The sequence below is a fragment of the Falco naumanni genome, chromosome Z, assembly GCF_017639655.2.
Source record: "Falco naumanni isolate bFalNau1 chromosome Z, bFalNau1.pat, whole genome shotgun sequence".
Classification (NCBI taxonomy): Eukaryota; Metazoa; Chordata; class Aves; order Falconiformes; family Falconidae; genus Falco; species Falco naumanni.
Window position 1 is genome coordinate 24,380,261 of NC_054080.1, and position 23,033 is coordinate 24,403,293.

At 40.4% G+C, this 23,033-nt stretch overlaps 1 protein-coding gene across 3 annotated transcripts in view; it reads right to left on the minus strand.

Moving 5' to 3' along the window:
- Positions 1-23,033, minus strand: part of APC (APC regulator of WNT signaling pathway) — a 103,408-nt gene that overhangs the window by 67,386 nt on the left and 12,989 nt on the right. For 2 of the 3 annotated variants that reach the window (XM_040580272.1, XM_040580270.1), the window contains exon 2: positions 761-913. In XM_040580272.1, the coding sequence (XP_040436206.1) occupies positions 761-895 (135 nt within the window). In that variant the 5' untranslated portion in view covers positions 896-913. Of the gene's footprint in view, positions 1-760; positions 914-12,252; positions 12,320-23,033 lie in introns of those variants that run through there. The other variant, XM_040580271.1, reaches the window with a different exon arrangement.

Genomic DNA, 23,033 nt, shown 5'->3' on the forward strand with positions numbered 1-23,033 from the left:
AAAAGCAGCCCGGTTTTGCTGGCTGTTAGCAAAAGGCAGCAGGATTTGTCAGCTCAGGAAGAGCACTACATTAATGCAGCTATAACACTTGTGAAATTCCGCCTCGTTTAGTGTCATGGATCACATGGATGCAGCTGTGTATGCATCTTCCTACTGGTCAAAATCCATCTAAATTCCAGCTGAGCCTAGTATTCCTCTTGGATAGGTGGCTCTCGAGTCCTGCACCTAGCCAACAGACATCAGATGGACAGATCTGATGGAAATTACTAAGCGTGAATCTAGGCTTTGGGAGAGGCTGGAGAACTTGTGGTCTTATTTTAAGATGAGCTTTTATTTCTCGGATGTTTAATTGCAGTAACCCCCAAAATTTTTAAACTTACCTTAACACACTAAAAATCTCCAGTGTCTCCCATGTTTTCAAGAGCTGAACAATACTTGCTTTGTTAAACTATGCCAGCAGACTGGACTTCCTCCTGGTAAGTACAGCTGTGCTAGAATGGTAGTGCCTACCCTGACACACCAGAGAGGAAGCTGTGAAAACTGGAAGCTGTTTCTAGATATATTTCAAAACTTTTTTTGTTTTCAAATTTTAAAAAAATAATTCTTCACTAAGCAGCTTTGGTAGTTTTCTTTACCCAGACTGGAAAAGGACTTCTGTAGGACTCTAAAAGCACACAAAACATGTTGAGCAACTACCAGTCTACAATGCAAAAGGCAGTAACAGAAATGCTGATGCACAAAGACACAGAGCTTGCAATACCTTCATATTAGATGCCTCAGTTTCCAGTTTTGTTAGGTGATTTGAGTTATCCTCTAGTTCTTGCCGAAGATTGGAGTTCTCCATCTTTAATGCCTCAACTTGCTTTAACAACTGATCATATGAAGCTGCAGCCATCCTGGGCTACCCTCAGCCCTTAAAAAAGTAAGAGAAAATATTAGACTTACACATTTTAGAAAAAAAAACCCACAAAGTTATCTAACCATAGAACAAACTCCCTCCCATTTACCATTCAACTTTCTAAACATTCAATTTAAATCCATTAAACCAAACTATTAATACCTAGCACTAATGCTAGTTCAAAGACTTTTTTCAGAGGGCTTCCATTGGATACACATGATTAAATAAATGAAAGAAGTTCATTAACAACTGCATTAGGTATGAGGGGAAGGCAGAATACATGAAAGAAAACAGCATCATACAAAAACATCTTTATTATTTGCATTTCAATTCTAACACTGAGAAACTACACAGATAATAACCACATTTAATCATTTTTGATAGACAACAAGCACCATCAACCATATGTAAAAGATGCTGACTGCCTACTTATTTTATGAAATGAAAGATAGTCACAGATGTTCAAAATTCCTAGGCATAGCATACACTAAAGGTTATGTTGTATGAAAGGCAAACAGTGAATACGGAGGAATTTTACCAGAAAAAAGCATCAAATGTAGTAGTAATCGAAACTTTTGTAAAAATACCCTCCAAGCCATAAAGATTAAAACAAATACACTGACAAAATTCCAACACAAGAATTGATCACATTGCACAGCAGAACAAAAAGATAGAAGGCTATTCTTGATACCAAGATACCCACTATTATTTTGGGTAATACTGTAACACAGACCTAGGACACCATCACAATTATTCAGTCATTACAAAGAAGAAAGAAACAAATACTCCAATTTAAATTATAAATTAAAATTGTTTCCCACTTTCCAAACAAAAAAACATTAAAGTTGTTGATCTAACAACATAGGTTAACCAAAATATGGCTAATCATGTTTGAAGCTCTTCACAGTTAAAGCTGTGAGTAAGTTTCTTATTCACCACCATTTAAGAGGATAAAAGGAAGCCTAGCACTTCATCTACGTACAAGTTACCCTTCCAACCTCGTTACAAGAATTTCCTAAGTATATGGCCTATAACTCAAAGGGGAAAAAATTTAAAAGCTTATGGGACAACATGCCTTTTCATTGTTGCTGCAGTACTTTGGAAAATATGAAACAATTAAAAGCTCTTATTTAGCATTTTCTGTGTATCCTCTCACTAAGCCTTTGACTTTACTGCTCATGTAACTCCCCACGAAATCAACTTCGCTCTTCCAGACAACCTTAATTGAATTACCCAGCCTACTAAAAAACAGGTAAAGTTATTCAAAAAGGTTTTTGTTTCCCAATACAGATTTTGAAAACTGTTCAATCTTTCTAAATGAAGACAGAAACAATAACACAATCTATAGAGCATTTGATACAACTTCTTTATTTCCTTTTCAAGAAGCAAGTCCTCATTCATGCCCTAAGCAGCCGTCATCTTCCAAGATGGGAGAAGAAAGAAGCCTGCCACTTAGGGAACTGTAATTTCCATGACACTACTAATAGGCTGAAGAAAAAAAGCCCTAACAACTTTATTTTTCAAAATCTGGTCATGCTTTTCTGAAGACCTCATTTTTAGAGAAATGCAGGCAGTCTGAAACACCTACTCTGTTCTGTGAATTCTGTGCTTTTACCATCAGGCTGTTTCATGTAAAAGGTGGAGAGCTGTCAAAGAGAGTTGTAACAACAATAAGAAAAAAATAATTTCAGGGCAGACTGCTTCTGTTCCATTTCATGTATGTTTTTATTAAGTAAGCATCAATTTCCATTCTTATTAACAAAACCAACAGCTGTAGTTCACTATTCTGTTCAGAATCTACACTGCATGGACAATTCTGCACAAGCCCAAGGAAACACAGATAGAAATGGAAACATTTTCACATTAGTTGTCATAAATTAGGACTGTATTGTAATGTTGATTGAATATGTTGGTCTTGAATCAAGTACATCACACATGTATTTACCTGATTTACAGAAGTTGTTGTGTACTATGTATTTGACATGCATTTTGATTCCAGCTAGCATACTTTTTCCTCCCATTATTTTAATTCATTATTAGTGTGAAAGGACAAGTAATGATAAAATATCAAGTTTTTCCTTTTCCTGTCCACGCTAAGGAATTTTTACTCACAGATCTGGAATTTAGAACAATTATCCACATGAACAAGATATATACACACAACGAAGAAAATGAAGAAAACAGAACACGGGGAGAAGCTACAGCAGAAAACCAGGAACTGCATAGCTCTGAAATTTTAAATGCAAAATAAGCTTAAATGTGCTTATGTTAAATGAGTAAGGATTCAGTTTCTGAAGGGGCGGTTTGGTTTGTCGTCTCCCACTCCTGATCTACGTTCCTAAGCCTCCTTTGTGTATTTTATTTTCATAACACGGAAGCGGGACATCACTACTAAGAGACAGCAATCTTTCTGCCTATGACTAGGAGTCATTTCCTGATTTATTCAAATGTCAAACTTTGTGGGTTTTCAGTAAAAAAAAAAAAAAAAAGTTAGTTGATTACCACAAGCCAGGCAATCCAAAACACCTTATTTTTTTGTTAAATAGATGCCCAAATGAGCAATAAGTGACACTACCGCAGAAAGAAACCCACTCCTCCAGTTTGGCATGTGGCAGGAACCATGCTGCCTGACTGCAGCTCTGCTGGCTCCTGAGGCGCCTGCGCCACCAGGAATCACAGCAATGCCTGGCAGCTGCCGTCTGCTATAGAACATTCACATCAGCACCTCAGGATAAGGCAAGAATTTTAAAGAGAACCTCCTGGAGGGTGCATACGTGGTATCTCTCAGGAGGATGGCAAGGTCTGGGCAAAGTGTCTTTGCAGTCACAGTACATCCACACTGAAAGCTGGACTGAAGGCAGTCATTTTCACAACAGCGACGTGCCACCTAGGCATCTGCTTCCAGTGATGCCTGCCCCTGCACTGGCTAAGGCATCTGGGACTTCTTGGGGGCATGGCACGCAGATGTATACCTACCTCCCTGGCCCTCCGAGATACTTCTCTTTCTTCCTGCCTGTAAAGGAAGGACTACCATGTACTTGAGAATAGTTAACTACTTTTTAGAAATAATGGATCTCACCTACTTTAACCACACCAAGGCATTCAATACTGTGCCGTGTGTACAACCAGTCACAGTTATAACAGACATGAGCAGAAAAACTGTACATGGGTAAGGAGCAGTCCAAAGACAATGAGATGCTGGGCAGTGCTGTAAGCCAAATTGTTGGGCTGGAGGCAGGTTGCTATCAAGTTCCCCCCAAAACCAGTCTGCAACAGGTATTTTTACATGTTTCATTACCGACCTTGGCACAAGGAGTTGCATCAAAACTTACTCCCATAAATTCAAGAGGGTTCACAAGGTCAGAGGACTACACGTAATACGCTAGTAATCTGATGAACTGAGAAACGAAGCAGGAGAAACAGGGCAGAATTAAATAACATAACAAGGTAAGGTCACTTATGCAGGAATCTCATCACCTGGAAACAGTGGGGAGAAGCAACGCTAGCCTCTTGGCAGCCAGCCTGCAGGGCACCTGGGCCCTGCCAACACACGACTGGCACAAAGAAAGCAAACACAGTCCCTGGAGTCATCAAGTGATTTTACAAAGACACGGGTAAGAAAAGCAAATTTAATTTAAGTGGGTGCAGATAAAGTCATTAAGTGATCAGGGGACTAGAGGGTCTCTCATATGAGAAAAGACTTGACAAGCAAGCCTTTACTGTCTTGGCACAACAAAGGCTGGAACAACACAGCTATACCTCATTATTAGGGAGGGGGAGACACTCAACGCAGAAAAAAAATATTTATGTTAAAACAAAACACTGACACGGAACCAACGGGTATAAATTGGTCATTTATCAATGTAGCCTGGCAATGTCCATTAGAAGTTGTCAATTTAGCAACATCCTTGCCTAAATCACTGCACAGGAAGGAACTGGACTTAGCAGATCAGAAATCAAATCAATTCTACATTCCTAAATGTCAACATAATACTGTACTTATTTTTGTATTTTCAAGATATTGGTATTTTTTTCTGCTGAAATAAGGATATGCCAAAGCATTTCACAGAAGACACCATTACTTAACTTTAAAATAGGGGAAATGGACATAGGTAACACATGACCACAAAGCACCTTAGCCTTTCTTACGCTAAGCACTGCAACACCTCTCAGGCGCTTAGTTTGCACAATCACAAGGCTCCTTTACACTGTTCCATGTATACTGAGATAACACCCTAAAAATTCAAATCTGCTTCTCTTCTGGAAACAGTTTTTTACCCATAGCCTCAAACTAGACACATAAGATCAGAGTTCAGGTCCCAAAACCAACCCTTGGATTTATGCTCCAAACTATCAGAGTATAAAAAAACTACTTAAAATTTCTTAAACACAGAATTGCTGGCATTAACAAAAATTGACTGTATTGCTGCACGCACTTCCTGCAATACACTTCTCAGTGATCAAAACACTTGTCTTGGGGGAAGAGTCAAACTCTGGACCCTCTTGGCCAGACAGGGTTCACAGCCACATATCACAGCATTCACAAGACAAGTGACTAATCCAAAGGAAAGCAAGAAATAATTTACACATGGCCCACTAGCCTGAAGCTGTACCACTGCACGCACACACACACACACACACAGAGTCAAGATTACTGGACCCAGAATCAGCTGAATCAGTAACTGCCTTCTCCCCCTCGCCCTAGAAAACTGCTACAATGCAGGGGAGAGAAGGGAAACAGAAAAGGAAGAATTCCGGCCTCCAATGCCCGTTTCATATTCTACCCAGACCAAGAGAAAACGTGCGATGCATGCAACACAGCCCACCTTTGCAAAGTTCACTATTATGCTTCAGTCAAATTCCCTTTTGCACTCTGAACAATGAAGAAACACAGTTAAAGGGAAGAGTGGAGACAGCTCTTTCTCTAGATTTACTCCAAGAAATAACCCTCTTTGAATACAGAAACTTTGAAACTTAATTCCCTCATTGTAAGAAGACCAAAAATCTAGGTCTCCTACTTCCCTGACCCACATTTCTCATCATTAAGAGGTTTCTTCTACATCTCCTATCAAAGTAAGGTGAAATTATGACAAGTAATTTCATGCTTTAATGAATCAGCACTTTGCATGAATATACACATCAAAGAATAATTTCAAGCTAGATATAACTCTTCTACACACTAAAATCAAAATTAATGAGAAGCCTAACAGTATCCAAACATACTGCTAAGATTTAGATATGCATTTTTCTACATTAAGGAAACTATACCAGTTAACAACTGCTTGGAAATCAGGAATTTAGATGCACTCTTTTTAATCTCAAATCCCAAGAGATAGGAAAAAAATGCAATATTCTCTGAAAATTTGCAATTTTTATCGATCATATCCTTTTTCTTTGGAACCAACAAATAGATATACTCAACATGCCTAGTTAAGAAACCCAACAATTTGTGATATATTAATTAAATCTCCTTATGAAAATATTTCAGACTTCCATTACTATTTTTTTCATCCATAAAAACTATCATTGTTAACAGAGAACCCTATCTTTATAAATCAAATTTTGTAAAACAATTAAGTCTTTTCACAAAAGAGGCTAAGAATAATCTAAGATATAATACTCTACCACGAATTTTTCTAATAGTAGAGGCTGAGATCTCACACTGCCAGTATGTAAATGTAGGCAACATTTTTGGATAAATACAACCTATTTGTTTCAATTTTAGAAATCTTCAACAGAATAATTATTCTGTCACTCACCAGTAACTGCCTGAGGGTGATTTTTGGGTTTGGTTTTGTTTTTTTTTTGTTAGCAAGTAAGGTTTAAGGCTACTTTAGACATCAGAATCAGTGAAAAAAAAAGCAAAACTACTTTCTTCAATAAGGCCCAATCCAAAAAACCACTGACGTTAACCAAGGCTCCGTTCACATAACTGATTTTGGATTATGAACTTTGTTGAGTAGTAAATGAGATGTTCAACTCTAATACGCAAAAAGAATTCAGCATCCTACTATCACCCCCAGTAAAGAGACGTGCTCCTGTGCTCTGTAATTGAAGATTTTTCAAACAACAGTTTATCTTCTTAATATAACAACTTGTAACCACTGTATCGAAAGTTCATGACTCTAGATTGTAATTCAGTAATGCTAGAAGGGGCATCCACTCTGATTTCTTTCTACATCCACAAATTTTACTCAACTCTTCAGTGCTGAGCCTAGTAACTTGTCCTTACGATTCTCTACTATTCTGTCATTCATCCCCATGTGACTAACGGACAACTGTTTCTTCAAGGGCCTAACACACTGAGTTCACCAAAAAAACCCCTCAACAAACCATAACGTCATGAGATTTTTTCCAATTAGTTTCCCTTAAATACATTTTAAAACAGATTTTTTTGGCAGCACTGGGCCTCGGGGTTCTGACTTGGAAGCAGTTAGTAGTTGTGCTGGGAGGGCTGCACCAGTGCCTGCCCCAGCTGTCTGCCTTACCCATCTCCACATGGTCCCCACCCAGGGAAGAAAGGAGGTCTCAGCTGCTCAAGCGGCAGCTGTCTAAAACCACTGCAGATTACTGCCTGACTACCAAGGTAATCTGAAATAGGTGTTGGTTTAATTTACTATGCTGGCCATTAACCACAACAGTCCAGCAGCTGTTACACAGCTATTTCCAAAAGAGGGGCAAGGCTGACAGACAGGGGCAAAAAATCCAGCACAGCTGTTCTAAGGTAAGCCAGCTCCACTTACTAACTTGAGCCTTAAACAGATCATTTTCATAGAGTTACCTGTATCAATACACTCACAAGAAGAGTGAGGGGTTTTTTTGGCCATCCTTATTTTGAACCATGCCAATTTACTTTAACTCAATTTCTCTGTTGACTGAATCCTGTAACAGATTTTCCATTATTTTGTTTGAAGCTCATCTTCAGGTTAAACGGTTTATATGTAAATATCCTTCAGCTTGTCCTTTTTCAACACTGGCAAAATACCAGTAAAGGGCTTTGTTTAAGAACTTACTGAAAAGAAGTACCAGTGGGCCAGGGACTGCCCTCCTAGCCATTTCAGTTTAGGGCAAGTTTTCCAGGCTTACTGATTTAAAATAATTTATCCTTCACAGGTGTTGTGCAATACGCTTTACTGCTCACTGAAAAATACTCCATCGCCTCACATCATGAAAGCCCACTATGCCAATTCTTTCCAGAGCATAAAGGTTGCATTTCTGCCTTGTCCAGCATCACATAGAACAATGATGTTATTTCCACCTAGTGATAAACCCATGGTTTATTAAAACGGCTTTTGTTGCCAGCATATTTAATCCTCCTATCCCCACGCGCATTTAAGAACAACCCCAAAGCTTCTAGTCAGTAGCAGGCAGAAGGAAGGCAATTTTGTTTGGGTTTTCCTCATATGGGCTAAGTGGGCACACAAACATAATGAGGCTTCTGAAAGTGCCATGAGGCTCTGTATGTGGTTAAGCAGAACTAAGAAAATACTTGGTACAAAATGACAGTTGCCCTTGCCTGTGAATGCAACAGCAGATTTGTTATCTTCTGTTCATGTTCTCCTTTATTATATATTAGCATGCTCAGGTGATGAGATGCAGGAAGGAGTACAAAACAGCCATTACAGAAAACTGCTCTGCATCAGCTTGTTTTAGCAACACGGGCTTTGATATCAGAAAGTGAACTGCAAGTTACATAACACTATTCGTTTTAATAAATTTCAAAACAAATGACACAAAAGAAATTATCCCAAATGATCGTATCTAGATTAGGTACCCTCTGAACTCCTGGGTTTTTCAGCCTTGCAGAAAAAACAAGCACCAGCTGAAGAGCCATTACTATTATCAGTTACCCTAAGACAAAGCATGAAAAGGGTTAGTCCCTTTAAAAGGAGACCACAATTTTTTCTAAACCTCAGCTGCACTGAGAGGATTTTCTTCTTAGTTTTTCTATCCACTTCTGCATGAAGGTTATCTCTGTGGACAGCAGACAGAACACTGTGATGTTGCTATACCCGACCTCTTAAAATCCTTTCAGCTGGAGGGAGTGGAAAGCGCTTTTTGGTTTTGTTCTTCCATAAATTCATAACTTGGCAAGAGTTTTCAATCCACTGTTGTATTTCAGGATACCTGCTTAAGTTCAATACTTGGCCTGTACTCACCACCCATATGCTGCTGTTCTTACTAACCAAAACCTGAGTTAGCAGATGAAATAAGTGATCCATGTTTTCTGCATCCTTTAAAAGACCATGAGGAGAAGGAAAGAGATGATGGTCTGAACTTCTGGCTTGCATTCCTCATTACAGGTCAAGTACAATGGGGATCAAGTGCACACGTACGTGAGAAACAGAAATGACCCCATGTTTACAATGTCACTGAAGAATGCTAACAATCAAAAAAACATTCTATTAATACAAAAAAAAGATTGAAATCAAGAAGGCATACATTTCAGGCTATTAACAGTCAAGTTGAGCTTTTATAGCACTGCCAAGAAAAAAAGCCCCACTTCTTCCTTTATGATTCTGGGTTGGGAAGTTCCTTAGCTGGTTAGTCATGCTGCATTCAGAACACGACGTGAAAATACAACACATAATTTGCATTTAAATACTATATTGAACACAAAGCAGTCCAGACATCATTTGAATCATAACTTATATTGGACCAGGGATGACTCACAAGCATGAACACTCATTCTTCGTGATGATCAACTTTGCTATTCATGGCTAATTGTGTATGCCCTCACTGCATATGACTCGCTCTTGTTTACTTTTGTATTTCTCATAATCTTTTAAGGATTGAATTCCAGAAAGTTTAAGCTATTAAGAAGTCTAAGACAGGTCTTCATTCTCCTATTTTAACTGAAAACACAAATGAAACCCAAATCCATTAATATTAAATACATCAGCTTTAATTAAAAAAAAAAAAAAAACAAAAAACAAAAAACAAATCCCACACCTGTTTTATAATAAAGAAATATTTCCCCATTTTGGGTGACCTATCAGGGTCACCTTCAAGGTTCCCTTCAGCACTTGTAGGGAAGAGAAGACCATTTGTCTTGCAGGAAATGTATCAGCATCTGTCCACACAGGTCCTGCACAAATATTGGAAAATCATCAGTGGAGATGCTGTCTTCACTGACAATAACCTACTATCACAGCATATCATAAGTAGTATAGCCTATTTTAGATCGGATTTCATTATATTGATGAAAAAAATAATGACATTTCATTGACAAACATTTTACCAACTGAATTAAGACACATACTGAAATCCAACATGAGAATTTAGAGACCAAAGGAATCAATTTTAGCCATACGCATTTCCAACTTACGCTGTATTATTCCATGCTGATGATTCGTACTAATAGCACACTATCACAACATGTATTAGAACATTTATCATAACCAACTATTTTGTATAAATGTTTTGGCAAGTAACAAGATAGCACTTGAGAGACAATGTTTAGGAAAGTCTGCACTCATAAATAAAGCATATTTAATATTTAAAAGTGATCTGTTATTCACCCTGCCATTTTTAAGAGTGTGACTAGTTTCTTACAGGAACTACTCTGCTTGTTACACAAAACAATACTAAGACCATTTCTTTTAAGACCTAAAAAGGCACTGAAGGAAGCATCATCCTAATAATCATCATAAACACTACTGTGCTTTTGTCACCCGCTTTCCTTGCAGAAAAATGGTGGAAGCACCTCTGCATCCACCGTATCTTCTAATATTTAAGCAGATGTAATGAACATTCACAATGCTACCAGAGAAACATCTAGTATCACCAATTTTTCTCCTGAAGTCATTTACTCCAAACAGTAAGTCCTCAACTGATGTTTTAAAATTTAGTATCATCCAAAGCCTCTCTAGCCAACAGGCAGGAAAACTATGATTCTAAAAATAATGGTATATATAGAAAATGACTGGAGAGGATGTTTACTATAAAGCAGAAATTTAGGCTCAGTAAGTTAGACTTGTCTTCAACAAACCTTTCTTGCGCATCATTGTATTTAACAGAACTGAGAAGGAGGAAAAAAAAAATTACCAGCTACTTTGAGTGTCCTTAAAAACAGTCTGGTTCCAGGAGCCTACTTTCAGTACATATGTTTACAGGTTATTTTGAAAGAACTGTAATTCTGACAAAATATTCATTAATGTATTATTTGCATTAGAAGTAACAGAAAAGTGAACTGAACAGTAAAAAGACAGTAGAAAGAACATGAAGAAGCACTTTAAATAGAACAAACAGCAGAAGCAGGAACTATTTAAAGACTGAAAATGATGTATATTGCTTGTATTACTCCTGCGTGCACAGTAATTTACTGAAAAGACTTCTATGTGAACTAACAAGCTGTATGCTTCTTGCTACGCCTTTAAAAGGCATCTTTCAGTGCGTGACTATCCAAACCAAGTCAAAACTGGGTTCCGCTGATCCCTTGAAGAAAATCCTATCAAATGAAAAATGCTCCTTACAGCTCATAGCCACGGGCCTCCGCAAAAATCAGCAGGAAGAATTTTAAATCTTGAGCCAAACAACGAAAAGGATGAAATAATTTGGCAGCGTACGTGTCTCCCAAAAATCGCTACACGTTTTTGCAAAAGCAAGGAGCGTTCTGCTGGCAATGACCTAATTACTAGAAGAAAAGCTGCATATCTGACAAAGGGAAAGAAAGGACCCACTGCTTCATACATAATTTATTAAGATTTCCCACAGCATTCAGGTTAAGTCGTGGACCCAAGCATCTCTTTGTGATGTTAAACAAATTTGTAAGAAGTCAGAGGACCCCAGGGCGCAGCGGACGCGCGGCGCTGCCCCCGAGCGCAGCTCGCCAGGCCCGCTCGCCGCCGGCCGCCCACCGCGCCCGCGTCCTCCGCCGCTCGCCCTTCCCGGCGCGGGCTGCGCGCTGCGGCAGCGGCGCCCCCGCCGCCCCCGTCACTAACAAAGCCGGGCCGGTGCCGGCCGCGGGCAGCGCCTCTGCTAGCCGGGCAGGGGCTGCCCGCCGCCCCAGGAGCCCACGCCGCGGGGCTCCGCGGCGGCTTTGTGCCTCTCGCCGGCGGGGCGGGCTGGGGTTCGGTCCCGCCCGCAGAGGCTCCTCGCCGCGCCCGGCCGCCCGGCCCCCCGGGCGCGGGGTTTTCCTCCCCTCCGCGCCGGCTGCCCTTTCCCGCAGCCCGTGCGTTGTTTTTTTTTTTCCTTTTTGGTCGTTTTTTTATTTTTTTTAGCCACAAAAGCCGCTTTCTTCTCCATTCCCGGCGGCGCCACCGCTGCCCTGTCACAGGCGCAGGGCGCCGCCCCGCTTCCCCCGCCGCTGCCGACCGGGCGCGGCGGCCCCGGGGAGCCGCCGCCGCACTCACCCCATGGCTGCGGCCGCAGCGCCTCCATCCCGCCGCCAGCACCCGGCCCGGCCGACCCCGCCCGCGCCCACCGGCTGCGCCAGCGCCGCGGCCAATGCTGCCCCGCCGGTCACGTGCGGCCCGGCGCGGCGGCGCAGCCAATGGGGGGCGTGGGCCGGAGGATGCGCCCGCCCCCTCCGCGGGGAGCAGCTGCACCCCGCCTCGCCCCGCTGCCGCAGGCGGAGCCGCGCCGCGGCCAGGCCGGGAGCTGCGGCTCGGGGCGGCGCGGCCCGGGGGCGGCCTGGGAGCAGCGCCGGGGCGCTGTCACTGCGGCGGGCTGCCCCGCGCCCCACCGCCGCCCGCGGGGAGGGGCCGGGCGCTCTCCCGCAGCCGCCCGCGGCAGGCGGGGCCCGCGGCTGGGAGCCGGGAAGAGGGCACGCCCGCGCCGGGAAGCCGCTGGGAAGGAGGCAAGGCAAGCTCCGGCGCCGTCCTCCCCGCAGGACCGCGCCGCGGCCCCCCTCGCCAGCGCACACCGCCGAAGGCCCGAGCCGTTCGAAACCCGTTACCACCTCCTGCGCGCACATGACGCACCACACCGAGCACCATTTCTGTCACCGCACGCAGGCTGACGTGCCAGCTGCGGGCGGGCTGAGCCACCGAGAGGGCCGCCACCACTCCCTTCTCCATGCGGAACCACCCGCCGCTCCGTAACGGAGCACCGGAGCACCGCGCTTGACACGCTGCAGCGGTCAGTCAGCTCACAAGCACCTGCACCACTCCCGTTGCGACGATTATCACTTGTTCTCCTCTCAGTAAGAGCACACAAGGACTACACGCCGTCTACGACTACACTCTCTTGCATTCCTATAAAAGCAAAGTGTTTTCCTTTATATAAAAAAATTAAACTAGGTTCTGCACGGATTAGAACTACAGCAAATACAGTTTGTCTATTTTTAAATGCCACAGAGACTGCTTATTAAGGTGGCAGCCACAGGCATATCATTTCAAGGGTCTCAAGACTTACCCGCAGTGCACTTCTCATGTGCTTTTGAGATACAAAGTTCTTAAACTACCAAGTACTAGTGACATCAGACCAAATACGTACAAACTTATAGCTACACCAAATTAGGACAGTAAGTATCAGTTTAGTAATGGGTTGGAAAAAAATCCAAAAGACAGATGAATATACAAGTCAATTTACGACACTATTTTAGAATCTCCTTCCAGAACCAATCTCTCTCCAAGGATAAGGATGTAACAATTAAAAACCCACAGAAGCACACTGAATACAAGAGACAGCAGAAATCAAGCTGTATTTCAGCGGTTCTAAGTCTGTATTTTCACTTTAAGAAAAGGTTATATAGACAATAGGTACTACGGGCATGTTGTCTAAAAAAATTCAGCTCTAATATAGAAGGCCGCTTCACAGAAACAGCACAATTTTATCTTTTTAATCCTCCAGATGTAGTATTCAAGAATATATCTACGGGCAGTGCACTCCATCTCAACACAATAGTGTGGGATGCAGGACATCTGAAAGTGCAATGGTTTCTCAGCTAAAGCAAATTAATGCCCTTCCCTGTGGTACTTCACATAAATTAGGGAGTTATATGCTTACACAAGTGGCCATATAGTTAGATAGCTCATTAAAAACATGTATTGTTACATGCCTGAGGAAATCTTCTTCCTGCAATCCTTTCTTTGATTTGTATGAAACAAGCAGGCTTGTGATACCTCGTGGCTGGGACCAGACAAAATTAAAGGCGCTACAGGCCTGTGTACACATGTGAGCAATGACACCGCAGATACTTAAATACTACTACTTTAATTTTAGCTGTTTTCTCATGGCTCCTTTCTTCAGTCACAGAAGGCAATACTCCACTCCCAGGAAAAACGATCTTTACCAGGTAACCTCTCAAACACCTTCATGATTAAGGAGATGTGCAACATTATGTTATCTGCTACCTTCAGCACAGTAGCACACAAAAACCTCTTTGACTTCATCAGTATGCTAACTGTACAGGTCCTGTCACTTAAGCTGTTACAGTAAACCATTTTCAACAAGAGTGGGCCAGTGTTCAGGGTGTTTCAGGCTGTATGATTTTTTGTTACAAAGCTTCTATTAATTACAGGCAGCAGCTGACATCCCTCTGTTTTTTGATCCACTCAATTTCACAAAGACTAAAGTCCTACTCCCTCAGCTGTAACAAATTATCACATTACTCTTAAACTTTAGTTTAGAACCTAGCTAGGCATTCGATCTTGCTCTGTATCCTACTGATAAATCACTGATATATAATGCTGTTCCTCCTATCAGAAAAGCAAACCTAAATGCTTCCAGCTGTTACGGCACAGCTCTCTCCATCCTGAAATTATTTACATTAGCATAAGCATATACACGAGTAAGTACAGACCTAACTCAACACTTACATTATCAGCTGTCAAGTTGTTGCAGTATGAGATGTGGCTTTATAGACCAATCAGGTTGGTCCTGTTATGGCTTTGAACCATGTTCAGAAGCTGCAAGTGCAATGCAGTCTGGAATGAGTACTTCAAGACAATATCAGAGAATCAATGCCCAAGAAAGTGCCAGAGAAACTGAAATCCTATTTACTTCAAAGCTACACTGCATACTTAAAGTGAAAAACTAAGCTTGAGAAGTACAGTTAATTCTCTAGAATCCAAAATGGGAATATCAAAGATTGAAGACTACGTAATGTATTCCATTTGCTTACATACAACATACTGCATTTTCTGCCCCTCTGAAAAACTAACTATATAGTTCTCAATCTGTGAAAAGATTCTTGTTAGTCCTGATACTGGTTAGTCCTTTCTGAGCCTAGTAATCACAAGCTGCCTAACTTAAATTCAGTACTGATGAGTGATCTTACATTCACTGCTCAATAGCCTGAAGTCCCATATCTATTCACAGAACAAGCAGAGCATAAGCACCAGCACAAATTCTCTAATGCATTCTGCCAAGATGACAGCTGAGTGGAGGCAGAAAGCTTTCCCTTCCCTGCTCAGAATAATGTCCATACTGTTAATAATTTCATAAAAATGGTAGATTATGTTTTGTGTGTCACATGCACTTACCACTGAAACAAAATCCAGTATTAAGTGAAATTCAGTTTAATAAGCAGCACGTTACTAGTAATAAGATGACTTTTCTCATACTCTGTCTTCCAGTGGTGCTAAAACAGGTTAACAGCATCATGATACATACTCTTTATTTTCTTTCAAAACTTCTTTCTATGTGCTGGATCCTGCTAAAAGAACTGATGCTAATGAAACAGTATTTGAATAAAAAGGGTCAGGCTCTCAGGAAAAAATAAAACACACAAAGGAATTAGTTGTTTTCTATCTGGCAGAAGGAACAAGTGGCTTTTTCATTCTTTGAAATGAAAGACCTAGCAATACCTGGTCCATATTACATTTAAACCACCACCACCCACCCCCCCCATTTAAAATCTATTATAAGAATGAAATCTCTGCATGTAAGCTATCAAATCCCAGGGACGCAAAATTTAATATTGAAAAATATCAGCTCAGTTTCAGTACTTAAAATACAACTACTTTATTATTTTGGACAAGATTCCTGCAGTCTACCCAGCACAGCATTCTGAAACAGCCAAGTGGGAATTTAGCTCCTGAATAGGAATTAGCAATCTTTTCATAGAATGTTTGATGTAACCTGTGCACTAAATATTTCCCAACTTCTTACTGCATTTATAAAAATCCAGTTTGAGACCAAACAAAATTGCCATAACCCTGTTTTCCCCTACTGCTAAGTGCCGTTAAACAGAACCTCTGAGCAGATTAAGATCTGCATTTTTAAAAACAAAGTACTCCCCAAAACATCTGTTGGCTTCATAAAAATCAAGACTATCACAACAGAAAGTGCAAGAGGTTTTCTGGTTTTAGATAAATGGCTCATAAATGGAGCAGTTCTCTGTGCCTTTACAACCTCACCCTTTGCAGCAGTACCCTTCTCCCTAGCAGCCTTCCACTATTTAATATATTTAAAGTGATTGGTATTTCATTCCTAGTCATTGTACAAGCACAGCACTACCTACCTCTGAAGCTCTGGGCGGCAAGTGGGTTGAATAATGAGTTAGATTCTCTCTCTGTTGCCAAGCTCTATGGTTGGCATTACTCACAAACACGAAACAGTGTTGACTGACAGAAGAAATCTTGCCTTCAGAACTTCACTTACTAATCAAAGTTTTACACATTGACTTACATCAGGCTGCATCTTTTAGATATGTAGTATAAGCACATTTTATTGAGAAAGTAAACTGAAAACATTTCACATCTGTTTTACATAGATGGAAATTTCATCTTAACACAGGACTTCATAAAATACTTTAGCAGCTGCTATAACCAAAGATTGTCTCTTGCCTTTCAACTGTATTTTAAAAATCAACAAAGATGAACATGTTCTCTGCTTCTCATTTCCTTGGAAATTGTGAAGTTGCTTTCATCCCTCTCACTACCACAGACAGACTGTGTTCTCTCCGAGTGTTGCCCTTACCATGCAACTAGCATCAGCGGTAGTCTGTATATACACATCGGGAATACTCATAGGCTGCTCCCATCAGCATTAGTATCAGTGTTTTGACCATGAAAAGCTGTATTCCTACTTTGTCCATCAGGATTCTCCCAGAAAAGTTGCATATTATTTCCTTATACAGGTGACCTCCAACTACGAGCATTAGAAAGATCATCAGAAAAAAACCCCTCCCGTTACTGGAGGATCAAGAAATTAAAGGACCACCTTTCTCAGCCAGATGCAGAAAGGACAGAGAAAACTGTCACTGTTCCCAGTGCACCATCCAGAACGCATGCACAACTCTTCTGACAAGTTCTACAAAAATGAACAGGAAATTTCTCTACTGAGAGTAGAAAAATCTTACAAGAATGACTTTATTTCTGATTCCCTATTATACTAACATACTAACGTTCCAACTTTATGTTTTTAGAAGGCTGTGCTACAAGTTCCTGAACTTTACAAGATTCTTCCACAAGCACTGAAAGATCCATCTTTCACAGGGGTCAACTGACTCCTGCAATGTTGTATTACACAAGCTAAATGAGAAAAGCAGAAAAATACATGCGTTTAGTTATTTCATAAATAAGTCACAGGAACAGAAAGCTATCACCTGCTCTTTAAATTTTATACTAGCTAATGCTTTCTATTGTTTGCCAGTTCCTTACTTTTGCCTGTAAGTACTGTGCTCTCTGGGGCACCTCCCACTCATGCTCTCCTCCCTCTCACTGAGTTTTTCCATTCACATGCAGGTTTCTTGCTACAACTTAAAAGAAATGAAGATTCAAGGAGAAGGACTGCTACTTCCTTACATCTGTGAGATCTAATGCAGAGCCACGGCCCTATTTGTAATATTGGTCACGTACGTTCTAAAACAGTACAATAATGAAAAGAGTTTGCATAGCAAACCATTAATACAGTAAACATCACCATCCATTTACTCATTCTTTTATCTCAACTATATAATAAATCCCATCTGTGACAACTTTTGTGTCACATTACCTACAGTTTCCTCACCCTCTAGTTAAGAGTATCACAGTATTCTGGTATTGTATCACTGTTTCCTCTACTGCAACTTCTCCAGGCTTGTTAGGTAGTTCACTGTATCTGTGTACTGCAATTACCAGTTCTTACTGCGGCCATGCCCTACTTTTTTTTCTTTTCCTTCTAACCAGCTGCATATTGCATTTTCAGTCTTCCTTTACTCTTCTCTTCCACCTCCTCCTAATACAATAGCAAAGCGTGCCAGTTTTTAGGCCTCATTTCTAATGGACTTTAGAGTAAAAGTCTTCATCAGAAATAGTTCTGTTCAAGTATCAACAAACTGAGTTGTTACTTAATCTGCGCCTCACCTGGACATCAGGAGGTAGCAAGTCAGGGCAATGTTGTGCAGTACCTCAGGTGAAAGGCAACAGGAAAGTTCAATACAAGCCTATGCATCAGCTCTTGCTTTCCACAGCTACCTGCAGATATCTTCATCATACTCAATATTAACATTGTGTGTTAATTTTCACACAGATTTCTGGCTTAAATTGAAAAACAATCCTATCCAAAAAAACTCTGTTGCAACAATATAAAAGGAGATAAAGCTAAAAAGGCAGAAAATAGAAATGGATTGTCTTCACTCAACCCACTAGAGGGGGGGGACTTTTACAGAAATTTGGACAGCTATAAAACTCATCATTTGTTTGTAATGTACAGGAAGTGAGTTTGACCAGAAACCAGAGACTCAACTTTCAAGTATGATTTACTCCACTGATTCTTGCATGTGCTTGCCCACTCATTCCAAACCTCCAGCAAACTAAAGGCTTATTCAGCACTTTTGGAAACCTGAAATAGCACCTTCACACCCCTCTCAATTCCATTTCAGTAGTATGTTAACAGTATTGAAGACTGAACCTCTGTAGTGCTGAACAACTTCTATATAAAAGCCCTTGTCTAGCATATCTCAGGGATTCTCTGGGGAATTTTTTTCAGAGGAAAAGCTTTTCTTGGACGACTCTGTTCATTAATACAGATTTCTCCTCTTTTCCTCATATGAGCCATACAGTAGAAAAATATTACACATTTAGAGAAAGACAAAGAATGTGACGGTTTCCAGTGTTTATTGGAGAGTACAAGGCTCTGGATCTGCGTGTTGTCCACTAGAGCTATCTTCCGTAATCAGAGCATTTAGAACAAATACTTTGTCCTTAGCTGTGGCTCTGATGTATGTTTTCACCCAGGGCTGCACATCCATCAGCTGCTCAGAGACTGATTAATGGTCAGACTCAACAGAAGAAACTATGAACATAGCTAGAATACTTACAGTGGCCTGAGTTACAAGACAAAGCCCTATTTTGCTGCTTCTTGATATTTGGCATCAGTCATAAGAAGTTGCAGTGCCCACATCTGTACATGACAAACGGATGACTGCACATGCAAATCGATGATCAGATTCAGTTTCTTGTTACACAAGAAACTTGTGCTTCTTGTCGACACAGGTCACTGCTAAAGAAGTGGATGCTACATGGTTATATAAGCTTAATAGTTAACCCAGGAGCATCCCAGATTTCAACACCGTTCTGGCAAATGGAAGCTCTGTCAATGCAGTGGAATATACACTTTTCTTCAGTCTTCCCTTTATTTGGTTTGAACCAGATGTTCTTAATGCAAAAGCTGATTTCCTGTAAGCATTCTGACATTTCAGTAGTAATAAATCAGTTAAAAATACATTTAGCTAAGGACCATCAACATGTTCTTTTTGCCGAAGATATTGAAAAGAAGGGATGGTCAATTTTTGTGGAATCCTGTAAGCAACGACCTTATACAAAAAGGTATGTCAACCATCACCATTCTCCAAGTCTAGGAAAAAAAGGTTCCAGGCACAGCCAAGTTTCTTAAAGCCCACAGCATTAAGAAAGGCTGTGACAAGGTCTGAAAACACAAAGGTCTTGCAAAATCATGGCTGTGTGTTCTCTCACCATAATTATAATCTTTTGAACACTTAAATGAAGGCCTGAGCCTCAGAGGCTCTTAGCTATAACACGACAACTGTATCAAAGCAATCTAGAAAAACTGTCCTTTACCAGATAAAGTGTTGACAAGGAGTCTGAGCATATGTGTATCTTCCTTTAAAATCTCAAAAAAATTCCACATTTCAGTACATGACAGTAATTACTACGGAGTTCAAAGTACCACAAAAACCAGCTCAGTTTGTCATGGAAGATTTATGCTGTACGATTTAAGGAGTACAAATTAGCTGGTTTAGCAAAAAGTAGGCTGGTTTTTATTGCTGTACATAGAAACTTTCCAAGTTTGTAAAAAGTTTAAAAAGATCCATCAGCTGGGAATTAGACAAATAAGAATTTAATTTCCTAACACCAGTGTGGTTAATCGAATCACTAGAGCTCAGCAATTGAGCCAACAAGGTGAGTCAAGATACCTCTTTTAAGAAATACAGACAGTGTTCTGCAGCTTCTGATACAAGGGTCATATTGCACAGGAGTGGGATCCATTCTGGGCTTGAAATGCATAAGAGCTCACAATTCATTCAGTCCTGCAAGAATTTAATTCCTCGCAATGTGCATACACTCACAATGTGTTGCAACGATTATAACCAAGTCTCACACTACTAAGATTTAGCCAATCGCTTGTTAAGAGTAGGAAACAAAGTCGTCCAGCTCTTTTCTCAGGACCAATGCAAACTTCACTATTAATTGACATCTGTGTATGCAGATATAAGCTGCTATGAGAGCAGCACTCCTGTAGAATCAGTTTATGCTCCTAGGTAGCACAAACCCCACAAACACCTGACCAACACACAGTTTTCCTGCTCACAGCCATATTAACCACCAAGAATAATGATCCACATCAGATTTTTGGGTCAGCTTTTGTTTTGAAAGTGTTCTTGCTCTCCTCAGCTTATTTACTCACTATAAAAATACTTCCTTGGATGATTTGGACCTCACTCCCTTAGGGAATTTGCTGTTACACAAGCCTCTAGACATTGGTGGCATACTAAAAAATTTTTTTCTTCCTCTTTCGGCACAATTTAGTGGGTTTACTGAGAGTTAAAAATCCACACTCTTATTTCAAAATATGGGGATTTATGGTGTTGGTGGGGTGGGTGCTAGCAATTATGTTTTTCTTTGGGGGTTTTCAATGAATGGCATCTTCAAATCTTAATCTCTGCAACACTAGTGAGGTTGAAAAAAAGACTTTTTGCTTCCACTGGGGTGGGGATTGTTTTTTTTATAAAAATCTTAATAGTCAGTAAGGAACAAAAAAAAATCAAGTATAGGCTGCTTTGTCCAGTATTCAAGAAGCATGAATACTTTTTGAAATTGATATACCCACTCAGTAGAAAAGGAATGATACTCCTTTTTCATTTTTTGCATATTTTATTTTGCATTTGCCTAGAGATGCATATCCCAGATTGCACCTCTAGGCAAACTGCTTCCAGTACCAAACTCTACACATGTAGCAACAGTACTCTATAATCCATACTTTCTGGAGTCACACGAAACTGGCCTTTGAGCCATCCTTTGTCCTGGAAATCAACATGCAACTTCAAAGTAAAAAAACCTGCATCTGAGACAGCTACTACTGAAAATTTACCACTACCCAAGTTACTTCTGGGAAGTAATGGGGAAATTTAATTGAAGAAAAGGGCTGACAGTCATTGCCAGAACAAATAAAGTATCAGTCAAGTAACAGAACAGAAAAATGTGCTTGAGTTTGTCAAAAACTGAGAAGCCAGGAGTGTTTTTAAATTCCTTGATCTAGACAGAATGTGTATTTGAGTGCCAGCTTCTCTTCTCCAGTTTGGATCCACGGCCACCAGCTACTCAACTTAAGACAATCAAAATACCTAAGTTGCATGCATCAAATCTTAGAACCTAATGATACAATTGTTTTATTTAACCTAATTATATAAATGTACTAATTAAAGTGTATAGCATTGCAACTTTCTTGAAACACTCAGGTCAGGTACAATTTTAAAAACTATCACTGAAAGGAAAAATATGCTACAGATTACAGATACATTGTGCATCTTTGCTTTCAATCCCTACAGGCACGGGAAGGCAAAACTTCAAATAATCACAACTACATTTAGAAAAGTACTCCACTGTTAAGTGCACTAGAAGAACATTCTCCTTTTTTCTCCTAACACATAACCCCAATATTTAAATGAAAACATGTATTTCCAAAGTTCCCTAAGGCAAGTCTGCTAGAACACCAGCCTTAATTAGCTGAGATTTAAGGAAAACCATACTGGACACAGATCTTCCTTCTCAGAGTGAATTTGCATTTTATTGATCTATTATTCTTTCATAACTGTTTATATATTTAATGAAGTACCGAATCCCTTACCAGATTGTTTTAACGTTAAAACTCAAACCATTCAAGTTTAAACTTGGCTAGGTACTGAGTGATCCTGAGTAAACTCTGGCAAACCTAAGACATTGTTGCTGCAGAAAGAAAGATTCCAAATAAAGTAGTCTTGCAGGCAAACTTAGTGACTGCAATTCAAGGTAAGCTGACATCCCAATAATTTTAAGCATTTCCCGTAATATTGAAGGGGTTAATTTTGCAAGCTGATTACCCCAGGTGACAAGAGAAAACACACAAATCTTCACAGTATTATTTGTCCTAACAAGGAAGAAACAATAGCAGAGAGCCGATGTCATTGGCAAAACCTCTTCTGTCGCATAACAGAAAAGTTCTCCACAAACACAACTGGTAGTAACTGAAATTTTCTTACTTAAGATTATGTATTGCTCCCCAATCTCACTTCTTTTTCCACTCTCCCTGTATATTTTGCCCTATCTTGTGACCAGACATGTCTTAACTTGGAAATTTCACGTATTTTTCACATTATGGCACTTACTCATCATGAGATAAAACATGTATATGACTAAAGCCAACTGGATGAGTGGCTTGACTGAGACTGTTCTGGTGTACCCAGATTTCACCCACCACATAGAAGGACACACATATGCTTCAGTCATGTGATACAGCATGGCCATTCCATAAAGTCCAAGCACTTCCATGAAAGACTGTATAGCATGACTTCACTGAAAACAAGTGAGCTACAAGAGCAGGGGCTTTCTAGCCTACACCTGGCTGATACTTTCCTGATTTTTTTTTTTTTTTATTTACTGTTTATTACCTTTCCTTTCCCAAAGACTAAATGTTGGCAAGTGCTAGTAGTGAACCTCATGAAAACCTTATTCCCCAGTTCAAATGCCTGGCAATGTTCTACACCAGA